This window comes from Egretta garzetta, unplaced genomic scaffold (assembly GCF_000687185.1).
Source record: "Egretta garzetta isolate BGI_Z169 unplaced genomic scaffold, ASM68718v1 scaffold264, whole genome shotgun sequence".
NCBI lineage: Eukaryota > Metazoa > Chordata > Aves > Pelecaniformes > Ardeidae > Egretta > Egretta garzetta.
The window spans coordinates 1,257,952-1,276,012 of NW_009259685.1; the positions used below are offsets into that span (position 1 = coordinate 1,257,952).

The 18,061-nt window shown below is 36.8% G+C and overlaps 1 protein-coding gene across 1 annotated transcript in view; it reads right to left on the reverse strand.

Annotated features, from left to right (window-relative positions):
* Positions 1-18,061, reverse strand: part of VSTM2A (V-set and transmembrane domain containing 2A) — a 24,075-nt gene that overhangs the window by 1,961 nt on the left and 4,053 nt on the right. The window contains exon 3 of the mRNA XM_035894138.1: positions 14,831-15,167. Within this exon, the coding sequence (XP_035750031.1) occupies positions 14,831-15,167 (337 nt within the window). The remainder of the gene's footprint in view (positions 1-14,830; positions 15,168-18,061) is intronic.

The following is an 18,061-nucleotide window of genomic DNA, read 5'->3' on the forward strand; positions in this document are numbered from 1 at the left end:
AGTTTGAACCTTTGTATATGTTAGACCATTTCATTGAATTATTTTCATTCATTTTATTCTATTTAAATAGTTTTGATTGAACTAGAGAAATACTCTGCTCAAGAAAATTCTGAGAGGTCTTTAGAGATACATTTCCTCTGCACAAAATATGTACAATGCAAATAAGGGTAAATACTCAGAAGAGTCTCATGAATATTTTTAAAAGAGCTTTTTTAACAATTAATGGCATTATAATTTGAGAATTTGAAAGCTGCAATGTGTGGAAGAGAAACGGTATGGTAGAAAATAGGTTTGACTTAAACTGTTTCACAGTGAGGAAAGCGGCATCATAATATTTGCAGGCAAAGCATTCTTTGATTTTTGTTTTCTTTTGCTTTTTCCAATATGACAATCTGTAGATCCCCAAACTAGGGGTCATATATTGCACACACGATAACCTTTTTTATTTATAATGTTCAGTCTCTGTATAAATCATTACTTCCCTCCAATTCATATCAGATATTCTACATGCATGTAAACAACAAGTTTTTTTTTCTTTATCTTGCAAGGGATTTAGGTTAGAGTACATGCAGTAAGTACAAGCTAAAGCAATACCGAACATATGAGAAAAAATAGGGGAAATGCAGCTAAAACAATTTCAGCTTCTAGATGAAGAAAGAGACTGTTAGGATTGTTGGAAATTACTGTCATAAGCAGTGTCCTCTGCATGGTTTTGGGAACACATTAGTATATCCTAATGTCATATCAGGTCTGTATTTATTGGCTTAATAGTTTCCAAAATGCTGTCTAACCCAAATTGATACATTCTCAGTAATGTATCACCTCCAATAAAATTTACTTGCAATATACCGTGACATATATGACTATTAGGTGCACTATAATTTTCTCGGTGATTCTTTATGAAATACAATTAAAGTTTAAATATACTCAGGTTTCCTTTTTTTTTTTTTTTTCTGGAGAAGTGTAAAAGAACTGTGTTTGTTCTCTCATGAACCCAAGTATTTCTTTAAATTTTGGAGGGCTGAAAGCTTCAAATGTAGAATAATAACACAACAAAACTGAAAGCAGCCTTTTTAGATGTTTTCCTTTTCCCATTCTGTCATATTTTGGTTTCCATCTTGATAAAGGGTAAGCAACAGTCAGAAATTTCCATTTTGACTGTGAATCTAAAAGTCATAGGGTGTTTAATTCAGAGATTTAGTTTCACTGTTTTTAGACTTAAGTCAGAGGCAAAGTACAGATCGGAATTCAAATCCAAATGTCTCGAAAATGCAGAGTATCCAAATCCAGTGTTTTCATGCAGATGTGTTTTTGGTGTACAGTTCTGACCAGGACTTAAATAGTATCACTGGAACTGTGAGCATGGTAATATAAAAATATAAAAACCTGTTAATCTAGCTGTGGATTTTCTAAATCGATTACTCATTTCGCCACCATTTTTAACATTATTTTCTAATTAATATAATGAGACCTAAAAGAATTTTTATTGCAGGTCAAGAACACTGAGCAAAGCTGGACTACAATTATGTTACCCTTGAAGACAGTAACCTGGAAGAAGAACGGTAGTATGTATGCATAAATTATTTCTACATTAGTTAAACTCTACTTGATCTGTGGATCAGGGATTCTCATGTTTTGACCTATCAGCCACTACAATCTAAGGTCTTCCTATGAGATGCAAATGCCCATGTGTTGTCTTCTGTTTCCTACCACTGACATACATCCAAAAGAGCAAATGTGCATGAAATACTTAGCCTTCTCCTGTAAACAAATGCTGTATTGCCAAAGGCATGTGTAAGTTTCTGTTCAACAGCATGAAAGAGTAGTTCATGCCATTAAACTCTTTGAAACTGTGATTTATTCAAATATGCGGTTTACTTAAATGCTAGGAAAACAGAGAAAAAACAATAGTGATAAATAATTGTGATCTTAGTGTTTAAAATAATAAAATAATCTGTCACAAATGCTGAACCATATTTCATGGCACATAGTGTAGAGACCAAATAGCTAAACCTCAGTTTTGTTCTGTTAATGAGATTAATTTTAGAGCATCTAAGTATAAAATAAAGCCAGCAGAAGTTATAAATTGTTAGTAAACTCTAACTTATAAAAAAAATAGTTACTCATTTCATGCCTGAATGACTATAATCCCTTGCTTATACTAAGATATTGATCAGACAAATTTTGTATAAAAATACATGGGATTTTGGGATGCAAGAAGAGAAAAGCAAATGCTGGTTTCATAATTTTGTGCATTTATTTTTCACAACTGGTCAGAACACTGATTTGCAAACTAAGCAGATGCCTCAGGCCCTACAGTTTTAGCATCCCCTATTTGTAAGAGTACCTTACATGATTAACCACCTTGGGTCTCAAGCCATTTGCATCTGCAAGAATTGAAGTTTAGCAAATTTGGTATTCCTTGTGCTTGCTAAGGTTTGGGAGATCTCTGGGATGTATTAGCCTCCTGCACTCTGAGCCACAATACCCATCAGAGACTCTGAGAACTGGATTCTTGCAGTTAAGCTTACAGTGAGTGTTATCATCATACAAATAACAGAACAAACCTCTGAATTCAATAGCACTGCTTTAATATTTTACTAAACATATACATTTAGTGAAGGTATCCTTGAGTTTCCTTTAATTAGTAAGCCACTGCTCACAAGGAAAGACTAATTCCTGAGTATAGTATTGGTTTTGTGCGAACCAGTACAGGAGAAATACAGCCAGTCATATGGAAGTCCATCCTAGATTCCCTGTGGGTATCACATCATACCAAACTATCCCTGCATATATATGGGGGATATATATTCAGCTTGTAATGAATATGAGTTAATTTTGTTGTGCTACTGGTTTCTGAAATCACAGAGGTGTTGAAACCTTGGAAGTTTCATTTTTCAGGAATTTGTGCTGAAATTTTCCATCTTTAAGTGCTTGGTTTGCTGGTTTGCAACACTTGGCTTTGCTTTATAATGTTAGACTTGAAACAGACTTCTTGTCGGCCCCAGTTGAAATCACATGAAATCATAATTTTGCATTATGGGATTCTGAGACTCAATCAGGGAAAAGCAAATGCTCATTTCCTAATTTTTTGCATTTATATTTCACAACTGGACAAAACACTGATTTGTAAACTAAACAGCTGCCTCGGGTAAGTAAAAGGTCATGAAATACCTGCCTTAATTTTACTGGCGATATTAATGAACCATAAGATTTATTAGAAGAAATTTTACATCCATAAAGATAGATGAAATCAAGTATGGTTGATTTTATTTGAAGTTTTATTTGAATATGTCTCACACAGGTTTTAAATAAATAGATTCTTCTTCTCTGGCCTACCAATTGTTAACATTTTTATTCCTCTGAATTGCAGAAATCACAGTTACCTATAGCTCTCCTATACTGCTGGAATATATACCCACACCGAGGAAGAAAATTTCCCTTCCACAAATCTGAAGTCCCCCTTTCCCTCCTCAGGGGAATTACTTCTCATGTATTTTAAGGTTCAATCACCTGTGTTTGATTTGAAGGAACTGAATGACAAAAGACAAGCAGTAAGTACCACATTCAAGCCTCTTAATGTAGATACTTTGGCTTAGGTTTCCAGTCCATCTTTCTCCATTAGCTGTACAGTAGTCAGCCTAGAATAGTGTGAATTGCTCATCATTGTCTCGGACAAACATACCACACAGGGCTAATGAATTCACCTTACACACCAGAAGAAAAGTTCTGAATTTCTGATTTTTTTTTTTTTTTTTTTTTGCATTTTGGAAGAAAGCTACTGCTTCCAAATTTATGTAAATTTAGAATGGGCTATGTATTGAATTTCTGTTAAGTCTACTTTGCATCCAGCATGTACTTCTGTTCATCTGCTGTGTGTTCCTTCTCTGCCAATGATGCCCAGAAGAGCAGGTGAAGAAGAGGGATGGGATCCTAGATAGATGGTTATTCCCTAGCTTTCACTAGATAAGGTGCCCAGGCAATCAGAGCTGTTTGTCCTGTCATGGGGCAAAAGAAAGTGACAACTTTCCAACCCTGAGTAGAGGATAGAATTCTGCCAGAGGTTTGAGCCATAATAACTCCTGGAGCTCTTTCTGAGCTAAGGCAGGTCACAGCCTTTAACTTGCTGCCAGCTACACCTAAGCCATGTTCTAATCTAAACTTGAGATGGAAATACTTGGGAGAGGAAAAAACTGAGGAGACTTCAAATATAGGTGTCATGTATCATTTTACAATTATATTTGGCTTCAGGCAGAAGTCCAGAACAAGCCATAGTAAATCTACAAAAAGACAATTGATAGCAGTGTGAAGGGTGTGAAGAAGAGTGGGACTTTGAAGGACTTTGCAATTTCACAATACCAAGATGGACGGAAGTAGATTTACAGGTACACTGGTGTTAACAAATATGGGATTTTACATTCAGGCCACTTTCTACGTCATCCCTTACATCAACCCATACCTAAGGAAACATTTAAATCTTGTTCTTCTTCTGCAACACATCTGAGAGCTGTGGTTTTCTTTCTAATTCTTCAAACAATGCTCTTGTTCATCTCTCATTCTTTGACACCTTGACTAGAACCAGGCTTCCTAATTGGGCCATCATGCAGTATGAAGAAGCTAAAATGATCTCTAATGTTCTTCTCAAAGATGAAAACAAGATCATCAAAAATGATTGACCCTTTCATCCTTTTACCTTGAACAGACAGGAGGAAGGGGAGAGATCCCTAAACATATAACTGAAAGGGGAAGTGCATCACTAACTTTAGAGTAATAAAGTAGCAATAAGTTAGATACCCATTTGGTGAAATGAAGTGTAGATGAATTGTCTCTGCGGGTGACATGTGGGGTAGAGCATGTCAGAGTCAAAATGTTTTTTCAACTGAAGGCACACAGCTTTCAGCTTTAGATATACCCAGAAACATATGCCTCCTTCTAGCAGCTTAAGAACTTTTTAGTGCTTAGCTACCTCGAATTTCATGTGTTCAGCCAAGGATATAGTGAGTTCTTGATATCTCTGAATTGTTTAGTGGCTGTACAACTATGATTACTCCCACTACTATATATGTTTTATATTGTGGAAGCTTTTTTTGTCTTGATAGTCAAACTTCCCTGACTGACTTTCTTTTCTTAGGAGAATGACATTCTGCCTACCTGGGGCTCTCAGTCACAAATGTTCAGGCATCAGCCATTTGTAGCCTATATTCTAATTCTCTTCCTCCCTTTAGCGGGTGTTTGAGCCTGCAAAGTTTTTTCGTTTGTGGGTTTGTTTGTTTGTTGGGGTTTTTTTTTTCTTTACATTGACTATCTCTTCACATGTGTAAGTAATGCATTGACTTCAGCTGTTTCTATTTCAGTGAGAGAGTATTTTTTGGGAAAAGGGTTGCTAAGAGAGGTGTTTGCGAACAGTCTGTGAAACACCAGTGTTAGCTGTTTAAATAAAACTAGTATGAGAAGCAGTCCAATATCCAGTGCCCATTGCAACAGTTGAAAGCTGAGGGGGAGATGGGCGAGCTCAAGCAAAAGCAGGCTCTAAACTGGTTAATTGGTATTGTTTGAGAACCACTGGTAGCATGCTTTATGACTGCTCTTATCAGCACTGGGCACCTTTCTCCCTCATCCTATCCCTGAAAACCATGGATATAAAATGTCTTAGGCTTTTTTTTAATGTGTGACAGAAAAATATATAAACCAATGAATTTCTATTTACCTGTATGAAATGGCTGATTACAACAAAATGCAGGGGTTTTGTGACTGTCCTGTGGTAACCCATTATCATCCATTTACTTGCATATAGCTATGCCCCATCCTGAATGAAGATGGGAACTTAGGCTGTTAAAAAAATTCTTCTTGAAACATTACTAACTCTTTTGTTAGTAACCAGCTTCTGCTGTTGTAAGAAAACATGGCTCCAGCACAAATTGCTCAGCATTTTTGTAATGTATATAAATGTGTGTATATTTGATATATACCACATTGTAATTGAACTGTTAACAGAGCCATTTGTGAAAGATACCATAAAGTTGCAACTAGATTTTTATTTGAAGAAAAATAAACTCGTCTTTTCCTCCTGTGCTTTTTGCATCCTGTTCACCCTTTCAGCTATCAGAAAAAAATCTTAAGTGGGATGATACTTAATATTAATCCATCATCTTCAGCAGCACTGTCATACCAAGAAAAACATATGCAAAGAGGGTTATTATAACATAGACAGAAGGAAAATTATAATTCTTTGTAAATATTTCAGCATAAGATATTCAATCCCTTTTCTTGCTTTTCACACCTGACACTGCTTAGGCTTATGTTTGACACACAGTCATCCTGATCTCCTTCTATTTATATCATTTATGTAAGAGCTATTTTCATGGAACTCAGCTAAGCTCCCATTTATCTGTACCCATCCGACTGGATGAGTCTGTTTTCTTCTGCCTGATTCCTAGATGGTGTTTTGAGGCAGGGCCCGTTCTTCTGATCCTTTGTTTGCCTGGTGGATAATGCAGTTGTTATAGAGATTAGAACAATGCCTCTGACTAACAGAACATACCTCTGTCTAAGGGCTATGACTCATGAGCTCTTAATGGTTTTAGCTGGAGCAGTTTAAGATGATAGTGCCTCCATCTCTCTACCTCCCCCTCTTATGGAAATTAAAGCCCCAATAGTAGGAGTGGTGCAAGCAAACCCTATACCATCTCTTCATCTATCTCAATTTAACAACCCAATCTTTTAGTTTATCAGCTGTCATAGAGGCTTAATTTAATGCTCATCACTGTGAACTGGGAGAGATGAGGAGCAGGCACCCATTTCCTTCTGCCATCCAGGTTTGGGGCAATAACTTCTGATTGGGGCAAGACAGAGACTTTGGGTGGCAACATTTTAAACTGTAAGAGCTAAATCAGAGTTCACAAGTCAAAGCCTTCACTGCTGCTATTACTGTGATACAAATAAAAAAAATACTTTATCACCCCTACAACCACAGTGCACTACTCTGAAAACGGTGGATTGTGAGAATGAAGCCTGAAGTATTTGTGTCAAATCTTGTATTAATTCTATCATCTCCTTCATATTCTATATTGTTGAATTTTTTCATTTTTATTTGACATTTTTTTACCTTTCTTGTTGCAGTTCTGAGATGTGGCCTCAATCATAATCATGAAATGTCATTCATTGTTACTCAAAGACTGTTCAGGTATAAGATGGTCACTGATCAGTACATATTGTATGCATGTGAATAATTCAACAGAGTACAAAATAAGTAATCGATCTGTTATTTTGGCAGAGTTTCAGGCAGGCACAATGCTATGTAGCCGTATTCTCAAACATATTATTCTACTAACCAGCTTTGCACCACCTGAATGTCTAGATCTCAGTGAGACCTATTGCTAGCTCTTGGCTTCATAATTGATTTATTATTGCTCCCTGACAAAACATCTTGGCCTTTTAACTCTTTTTTTCAGTTGCACAGAATGACCTGGAGATGGATATACTACCTTCTGTAATCATATAGAAGTCACTTCTATAGTCATTATAGCCTTATGGCTGTGATTTGGTGGACAAAATCCTCGGTTAGTGTCACAGGCAAAAGCAGAAGCTGAGGGAATAAGAGCAATAGAAATAGGACTGGCAGCAGAAGTGGCATCCAGATTTTCTATCTGTACTTTTGTTGCTGTTGATGAACATACAGATCATATGTATGAAGCCCTGGGAATGCTGTCTGTGGTAGTTAACTTTCAGATATTTACTTCTCTCAGCACGTTAAGCAACTTTGTTCCAAGACAGTAGCATTTGTCAGTAGGTGGAGGAACAAACTTCATTGAGGTGGCTCAGACTGGAACACCCACACAGACAGGATAGCAAGTTGCACTGCCAAAAAGTATGATGGCAACTTCCTTACGATAAGATAAAATGAAGGGTTTGGGGCAGACCCTTCTCTTCATAAGGCCAGCGGAAAGATCACCAGCTGCTCTTCAAATGACATCCAGATTTTTCATCAGCAAAGCAGGATTAATTGATTGTTACTGCAGCTGTAAAGAAGGTTATGTGTCTGGAATATCTTTGAAGCTCATGAATTATTTAATCAATGGAAAATCCCTGTCCAGAGAATAAGAAAATGCTAAGAGCTTTGAGCTTTCTAGCAGGTCTGGCCTAAGGTTTCAAAGATAAACACTAGAAAAAAGTTGATCAAAGTTAAAGAAAACACACACAAAAAACCTGAAGCAACAAAACCCACCGCCAAGAATGCCCCCTCCCCTGAATCAGAATGAGTTCAAAATAGCAGTTTTCAGGTATTTTCCTTCCCTTCATTCTGCTCCCAGACAGCTTCGCTGTCCCAAACTTCTTTAGGTGGTACAAGCTGGGTAAAGCTTAGATTCTTCTTATAATTCACTCTCACTTTATGAGTAGAAAAGAATTCATCTTCAACCCCATGCTTGAGCCAAATTTTTTGATATTGTAAATGAATGCCATTCTTTGGGCTTCAGTGGAGTTGTACTCATTCCAACCATCAGATAATTCTACCCATTCTTTTTAATTTTAAGTGATGCAAAGGATTTTCACAATGAAGTAGGACACTATAGAGGAGAAATTCCCTTATTCTTGCCTGAAACAAACAAAAAAGTCCTCTGCTTTGCTGTGTATGTGTCAAATAACAAATGGGTTGTGTTCTGAAGCAAGGAAATCCCATCAGTTATTTCAAGAGCCGGCCCTGTCACATATGCTGCAATCTCTGATGACCCTGTGCAAGCTGCCTGATTGTGTAGTGATGAAAAGCAAATTGAGTGAGCTGACAAACAACTCATAAACAGCTTTTCCCTCCATCCTGTTTTTCTTTTCTTCCTTTCCTTTCTTTTTATTTACTGTGTGGCCCACCTGCAATCTTTCCAGTGGTTAAAAGAAGAAAGAAGAAGAAAGAAAGTTGTATCAGGCATGCAGAATAGAATGACTGTGATTCTCCTAGTCAGAGAACTCCTGAGTTCCAGATCTTTATATATCAGTTTTGTTCTAAAGGTGAGGTGAGTCTGAAACGTTCACTTTTGAGTAGCTAAAAGAAAGGAAGAGATGTGATTGAGTGCATACACAGCAATGACAGATGGGCAGCAAAATATACTGGTAGGGTTACTAAAAGAATAAGAAAGATCTCAGTACATGTGTGTGCAGATAAACAAGAACGTAGATGGAGAAAGGGCAAAATGAGTTTCTTAAACTTTGTGCATCTCTTTCCCGCTCTGTCTGTCCTCACTGTTTCTGGATTGGCTTCATAGGAGGCAAATATGTAATGCAGCATCCAAAGACAGTTTTCCATGTTTTCATGCATATAAACTGTATGGTATCTGAAAAAATTAACTGCTCAGGAGTAGTCCAGGCTATCTTTGAATAATAAAAATTGAAATCTGCCCTTTCCTGTAGTAGGCTGTTTCTAATCTGCCATTACCTGCTTTCTTCAAATTTCCACTTACCCCTGCTTGTCATTAACTAAGGTTATTTAACATTTCTTTCCAAACACTATCACTTTTACAGGAATGTGTTTACAGTGGAGTTATCATATGTTTAAGGACAGAATCCATGATTAATTCAACAAATCTGAGAAGACCATGATTTTCTTCTATGATGCAGTATTCATGCTTAACCATGGGCATAACTGAGAATGAAAACAGTATCTCTGATTTCAGAGAGGATATGTTTGAAACTAAGCATAGTTAGTGCTCAGTCTGGCATGTGGGATTGAACAACTGCTAAAACTTGTAGAACAACAAAAATGAACACATATTGTTCAGCGAGTGCTTTCTCAGTTCCTGAACCTGTGTTTTTTTAAGAGGAATAGAAATTAATAGAAAGGTGACAATGGTCTAGTATCAGTGATTGACAATGGCAGTGAGGGATTGTTAGAAAAAGTAGATACCATTTTGCTTGTGACAGGAGTTAGAACTGACGATCCACTGAAATCAGTTTGTTTATCACTGGGTTCAGTTGGACTAAGCACTAGGAACAGGAGTTTAAATACTTGTATGTACTTGGTTCTATCAGTAAGTATGCACATATAAGAAATTAGGATGTGGGTTTTTTGAAAGAAACACAAGGCGGTAGTGAGCTCATTCTGCACTGAAAATCCTGGCCTGAAAAAAAAAAAAAAAAAGAAAAAGGTTTTAGCTGCTGTTAAGATCTCGCTTTGTCAAAGAAGTTATTCGGAGCAGATTAGCACTTGTCAAAAGATGCTTACACTTTCAAGGTCAACAACTAACTGGTTAATAGGGCTACATCAATTAACATGGTTAGATTTTATTCCATTATTTCAGAGAAGCTAAAAAAGTGGAGCGGCTTCATTTCAGGAAGAAAGAACAAAAGTGTGAGTTTCAAGTAAAAACAGGGATTGCAGTGTATACAGGTGAAAAATAGCACATTCCTTCCATCATTCTTTTTGCAAGAATTTCTGAGAATGGCCGAATAAGGTTCAGAACAAGAAGAATAAACCCCTCATTTGGCTTTTGCTTTAATGTAGTCCTAAGGAAACAGAGAGTTGATTTTTTGCTGTGCAGCAGTCACAGTAACAGTTGGTGCCTTCCAGCCTTATGGGTACTCACAGTTTCAGCAGCCACAAAAGCCAAAGTCTTTATCTTACTCATGAAAGCACTAATCTTGGCTGTCACCTTGGTGGAGGTTAGAAAAGATTTTTTGTCCTTTCACTTTAAGAGGAGATGTAACAAAAAAAGAAAAAAAAAATAACCAAACCGCAACACAGAAATTGGTTTATATCCCAGAGGATTCCAAACTGGACATAAAATTTCTGCTTACAATAGGTTGATAATAAGATTCATGGATTCTGCAGATAAAAATGGAGGTTGGAAGGAAAGTCATTGGTTTACCAGTATCAAGAGACTGAAGAAATATATTTTCATCCTCTTCTTTTGCATTCACACCTCATGATCAGCTTCTCAGTGTAGTTTAAGATGCTAAGAATCCAGGTTGTTCTGTCTTAGGTAAGGACCACCCTCTCTTTTGTGCTCCTTTTCACGTCACTCACTGCAACTCTTCCATCATCACAGGAACGCTTTCGACATGTAATTAGGTCAATAGTTGAATTTGTTGCTTCAGGAAAGAACAAAAAGTTGCTAGAAGTGTTCAGAGGCTGTATGTAAGCAGTCAGAAAATGGACCTAGCGTCACATCTTCATTTGTAACTATTCCTTCTTGAGTTCTCTCTGAGCCTGATCTTCTTGAGTCTGAAAAGCAACTGATGGCTTTAAGTGCTTTAACAGAGCCTTGGCAGAGCCAGAAGAGTTTGGGCGATATACACATTCACAGCACATCAAATTCTGCAGCCCTTTGTGTTGCTATGAAAGTTGAGTGACTTGAACGCAGGTAGCAGAGTTTGTCTAGATTTATATCCATGAAACAGTGAGATTTGGTGCAGCCTGTAGATTATTTAGCTTCTTTTTTCCTTAATTCATTGCAGCTCTTGGACCCCAGTTAAGTGCAATGTTGCTCAGAGTTACAAGGCTCTATGATAATTCTGTACTTTTACCTTTGGACTAAGATACGTTCTTATGAATTATGCAGAAAAAAAAATGTCTGTCACTCCACCTACATAGGACATCTTCTGGATATATGCAGATTTGCCTGTCAAATTACTCAGATTCCTGTTAAGCTGTGATGGCTTGCTTCATTTGCTGCAACCCATGAATATGAAATGAAAGGGTCAAGCTTTGACTTTTGGTTTCCTGACTTTTTTGACATCAAGGTAGATGTTTAGTGCTTCTCAGTGTATTAGCTGAAGACTATCTGGGGGAGATGTTCTTTCTTCCTGTATTGACTCTCCATTACACTAATGACAACAAATATCTTGTTTACACTCACATAGCATTTTTCAGAACAGTGCAGAATGCTGAATGGACCTCATATCACTGTAATTTGTCAGCCCTGGCTATATAGCTCCCTCATAATTGTCACAGATATTCGTACTTTTGAGTAAAAGAGGAGAATGGCATAAATATCTACTCATTTGGGAAATGCTAATATTTTAAAATGGCAGTGACTGTAAACTGCTTTTCTAGAGTTACCTATTCAATATCTTCTGTTAAGAAATAAGTGAAATTCTGCAGTATGCTTCAGGAGAGAAGGAGTTAAGTAGAGTGCTATCTATTCTTCAAAAATAATTTTTGGGGACAAAATATTCATCTAATCACAGTCAATCTTTCTTATATTACTAGCCAAGTTCTTCAGAAACAGATGAATACAGATTTCCCAGTAATTTCCCAGTGTCATGTTTCCCTCTGCTGTAAACATATTTTGCAATAGTCTGTGAGCATGGCAGTAGAATTTGTTGCTTGCCAATAACTATGCACCGGCTCTCTAATATTGGAGAATATTTGATACAATTACTTATGTTTAATAGTACTTCTTACTTCAAACAGTATTGCTGAAGTCAATGTATTACTCAAAATGAACAAACACATCACAATCACCCGCTATGTCTTCACACAGCCGTCTTGTGCATGCATATATAGTTAGCATGGTGTTGAGGAAAGGAAGACTTTCTCACTTGACATTTGACAGTATAAGGAGATTGTGTTGATCTGATACCATGAAAAGAAAGACTATTACTGTCTATGACCCCTCCTTTCTGCTTTTCTGAGGTCTCATAACTGATGTCTCTTCTTCCCCATCTTAAATTGCTCCTCAGAGTTACATAGAGCTAAAAAACCCCACTGCCTTGTGCTCCTGTGGGTATTTCTGTTCGTGTAGAGTGAGTGTAAAATGGGGTGAAAAAGCAAAATCACACCATAGCTGGAAAACCAGGCCCAGATTTTCTCAAGTAAAGGAAGGTAAATCTTGGTTTTCAAGAGTTAAACTGATGTTCATCAAAAATATCACCAGTAATTACTGTGTAGCAATTGACCGTTAAATTGAAATTAAGCCTAATATGGATTCTTGGTACACTCTTTGTTTCTTCAGTAGATGAGTTTCACCTCTGATGAATACAATATTAATCTGTGTTTCATCATAAAACAAATGAATTAATAAACTAATTTATATTTTAATCTGTTTAATTTTTCAGTTATTTATGATTGGCATTGCCTGTACTTGAAATGCAGTAATCTTTGCTCAAGGAAAAAATTAGAAATTAAGTTTTTCTAGGTTTTTTTTTGTTTTTTCTTTACAGGGACCTTTCCATGGAATAACCCACCAGTTTTCAAATAACAAATGTCCAGTAATCAGGCAAGACATTGCTTGGACTAAAGACATAAACAATATTATGGATTCAATTATATATCCAAAGTGATTTAGTGGATTAGCTGTAGTGTACACACTTTGGCCGCAATGCAGTGTAGTCTGTAGCTATGTATTTCATAAACATGTGACTATTTTAATTAATGTCACATAGAACTGAACAGAAACCAGATTTTTCACTTTGTAGACAGGTCTGCTACTTTGTAATGTATGAGTCCAATGGAAAATAAATGGTGTATACATTTCTCTGAAAGGAAAGCTATGGTAGAATGATGACTTCAAATTGATTGAAATATTTCTTTTCTTCTAACAGTTTAAACATTTTTTTGGAAGACCTAAAAAATGAAAGTGGCTTCGTTTCAGAGAAAGACAACTGAATGTAACTTTTAAATAAATTTTAAAAATGTATACAGAGGTAAAATAGTGGTAATATCCGCATCATCTTTTCTAATAGCAATAAGAATTTTCATATGAATAATCATATTGTTCCCATCTGTAATTAAAAGTATTTTCCTTATCAAAATGTTATTCTAATATGTATGCCTGTAAGATGAAAGTAATTTCACAATAGCTATGCTACGAAATTTGTAGCATTCCCAGTTCTGGTTTTGATGATATAGCATTTGCTAGCAGAAAAACTATACATAAGGTTGCTTCCCTTATATATTTTAAGCTAGGTTGTAATGTCCTGCCTTACATTGGGCCCCTAGTGTAAACAGAAGTAACCCAGAAATGCTTAAACTTGCAGTTTGTTTTCCAGTGGACTTTTGATCATTTACAACGTGTCAATTTTTTATCCTGTCTGCCTCTCTATTGCTGTAATACAGTGTTCAACAGCTGCACCTCCTGTATATTCACGTACCTTTACATAACCGTGAATTTTACTGTATTGGTTAGAAAATGCAGACTTATATTGCTTATAGGTTATTTATACAGTGCTGTACAAAATCTCCCAAACAAAATGTGTAGTATGTTAATTTCTATGTGACAGCATAGCCATTTTAACGCTTGATTCAAAGCCAATGGTCAAACAGCTGAAGATGACAAACCCACATTCTCTGAGAAGCCCATGGTCTTTCTAAAGCCTACACAGTGGAGAAACAATCTGGTGTATCTAAGTTCTGCTTATATTTAGTTTGAGTTCATTATGAAAATAGGATTGATACCTAAAGTAGATTAATTTCACCAAATGTTAGCAATATAAAAGTTAGGTGGCTGGTGTAAACTAACTTAGAAAGAAACACTTCTGGATGGGTGTTTTATTTAATTTACCACACACAGCCATCTTAAAATGAGGTGAGTCATTCACTGACATGCCTCTCCCTCTCCACACACACTACAGGGAAAGCTAAGCTTCGATTAGAGAGCTAACCTCAGGTGGATAAAACCAGTAGAGATAAAATCCACGGATAGGAATTTAAGGCTTTTTGCTTCTTCCGCCCAGAAACTTATTCTTCAGCTTTTAGGAAGTAAGGAGGAATAAAGCCAGAAAGAAGGAAGAATAAATGAGCACCACAATCTTCCTAGTCACAATTCCTGGTTACCTTGTTGAGTTAGCCTCCTTTTACAAGCTGGTAAGCAATCAAATGAAAGCTCAAAATGCTTTACCATACCTGATTGTGGACTTTGTTTGGGTATTTTGGCTGCTGCTTCAGGACTGGAGGTGGCACGCACGCGCTGATTGGCAGAGTTATGGATGCTACTTGGAACAGCTGCTGAGATGTTTTTGCGAGGTTTCATGTCTTGCAACCACATTGGAGATGCCTCAAAGGCTTGCATTCGCCGAGAGTGGCTGTTAGCATTGACTTTGAGAAATGCCTGGGCCTTGTATTCCTGAAGGTCTCCATAGTTGGCATCGGTCACCCTGCACTCATACAAGCCTTCATCCTTTTTCCTCACTTTTGAAATCTGCAGCTTGTGGGAGATGTCATTCCCTTGTACTTTCACTGTCTGCAAATTTGCCAGGGAAAAAACCAAACAAACAAACGTGTTGTCAGGTATTATTCTTTCTCTAGGAAGACTCTACCAATGTAGAGCCTGTTTAGAGAATTCAAGTGCCAAATTAATCAGTGGTGTGATTGTGCTTACTGCAGGGAAGTTGCATCAAGGATGAGTATGATTATTTGTATCTATGAGGATGTCTGACATCTTCTTTCCAAAACTGTTTAGATGGTTTCCTCTGAAATGCTAATTGGCCTCAGACAAACAACCCAAACAACCGTGCTCATTCCAATTAATTACTTAAGATCATTAACATTCTTAATGAGCTTTCTTACATAAACCTTATATCTGTGCACTTCATTGGTTAAACCTTTCCAGTTATTTGGCTTTATTGAATAATTCAATTTTTGAACTAGTGCATTAACAATTTTGTTGGAGATGTCTGCCAATATGTAAACTTCTTTAATAACAATTTATTAGATTAGCTTGTGGTATTCACTACATTGAAACTGCATATTTGACATTCAGTTTGTCTCCTTCAGGCATGTCCAAACTTTTGGTATTTTTTGTTTATTAACCATCATAAGACTTCTTGTGTCAGGTAGCTCCTTTTGTCTCATTCAATATAATGTGTAAGTCATATAATTTCTGCAGCACATATTCAAGTAGCACATATTCAAGATCACTTTAAAAGTTGTCAGCTAAAATAAGGCTCCTGATTTATTTTTAATTGCTTTTAATATCTGAGGGTAACATAACATATTTTTGTCTCATGTAATTAAAACACACATGAATAAATTACATATCCAGAAATGTGTGATAGATATTAAGATGCATTAGGAAAGGTAGTACAGATTCCTTTTTGTACGTTTATTGCTTCAGAGAATTTATATTTAATTAATTTTCTATTACTCTCGATCTGATTAATATCTGTTGCCCCACAGGAAGCCAGTTATAAGGAATTTAGTGGGACGGAAAGCTTCAACTTTGAAGAACTCCTGAACCTGATTTACTTCCACCATTATATAAACATGAGTGCAAATGTTGCTTTGCGTCATATCAATGACAGGCAATGAGGAAACATCTGGATGATGAATATATGGTAGATCACAAAAATGGAAAATTGTTAGATTGAAACTAGGCACATGTTATTGGTGATTATACAACGTATTGCTTCTGATAGCTTGGCATGCTGTAGTCACCAGTGTTGGCAAAGCACCTTTTCTGCCTGCTTGATAAATTGAAGAGCAATACTTGTGAATATATTATTGTGTTAAGGTACTGGATGGACTTTACAGCCTGTTGTGTTGTATCCAGCTCTGAATTTATACTTGGCAAACTGAGTTGAAAGTATGGATTACATACTTTCAGGCATAATATATGCAATATTAATTACACAGAAAGTGCTGGATAGTTATTTAAACCATATTCAATAATAATATATCTCTACTGAACAGTTCATATTCAGCAAAGGGATTAAAGAAGTTTCATATTATTGGAAAGAGGATCTGCAGGGCATATTCTGCCTTCATTTGCTCCCATGCAATATCTGTAAAGTTAACAGTGTTGCACTAATGAAAAATAGAATTTGAGTTTTGCATTCGAAATTTAGAAAATGTTGCAGTCAGCAAGTATGCATGTTTTCAGTTTATGCCTGATTATAATTTAAAACCAAAGGAAGTGGTGCATTTCAGCACAGTTTAAAAACTCATTTGGTATATTTTACCATTTCTTTAGAGAATTTACTAAATGGACTTAAAAGTTTGCTCTCTTCTTCTTGAAGATATTTCCAGTAGTACTAAATGGAGACTATGTGTGTGCCTTCAAGAAAGAAAAAAAGGAAGGCTACATTTGTAACAAGTGTATTTAGACTGTCAACCCAATGTTGACTTCTTTTTATTGCAAATATAAAATGTTTTATGCAAGCTTATAAAAACACTGTATGAATACCCCATTGTGAATTATTATCATACATAATGAGAGAAAGAGATTCTTAACTTGAAAGATGGGACAAGCTTTACAGCCTATACTGTGTCACAGATCTTATGGATTAGTACGGGGATTTTGAATGAGCCACTATTGATAAGGAATAAATAGTCTGCTAGCACTATGTCTGGTGAAATAGTATCCAAAGACCACATGCAGGCCTCATTTGTAAAGCAGTCTACAAATGTAACTGAAGATACGGTCCATGACACAAATCCTCCATACTGCATGGTAAGAAGTGTCACACGAGATGTAAATATGGCTAGAATATGTGTTGTTTTGAATATAAGGTATCTGAACTCTCATTTCTAAATGCCCTATACCTAGGCTAGCCTGATGACCTGATGTAACTACTTGGTTAGTTATCTACAGGCATCAAAGAGCAGCAGAGTAAAGGATTTAACAGAAATTATTCATCTCTATCTGTTGCTGTTTTAAGCTCTGCTGGTACTTACAGCCTTCGCTGCAGCTAAAAGGCACTTCTGAAGGGATTGTGTCTGAGAAAGGGAAAACCCCTTTGGGCTCATAAGGGCTACTCATGCTGCAGTATCTGCCAAGTATAAACGGCAGGCCGGTAACTCTGGTTGAGTTAACTGGTGTGAGACACCCACTTTCCTAAGAAAGAGTCTCAGTGGCCAAGAGTGAAGATTACTCCCAGCAGGGAGGTCTTGTCCAAAGACTTTCTGAGCTTTTTTCCTGCCAGTGGACATGGACCTGGGAAAGCACCCATTGAAATAGTTGCACGCCCCACTGAAGGAAAGTGCAGTTTCACGGGCAAATTTCAGCCTTAAAACCAGCTTTGGAGCACTAAGGCAGACTCAGTAGCTGCCCGGGGGCAAATGACAACGAGAGGTAAAAGGATGGGCACAGGCTGCCTGCTTCACGCGGTGGAAGCAGAGCCTGCCGAAGGTCTGCTG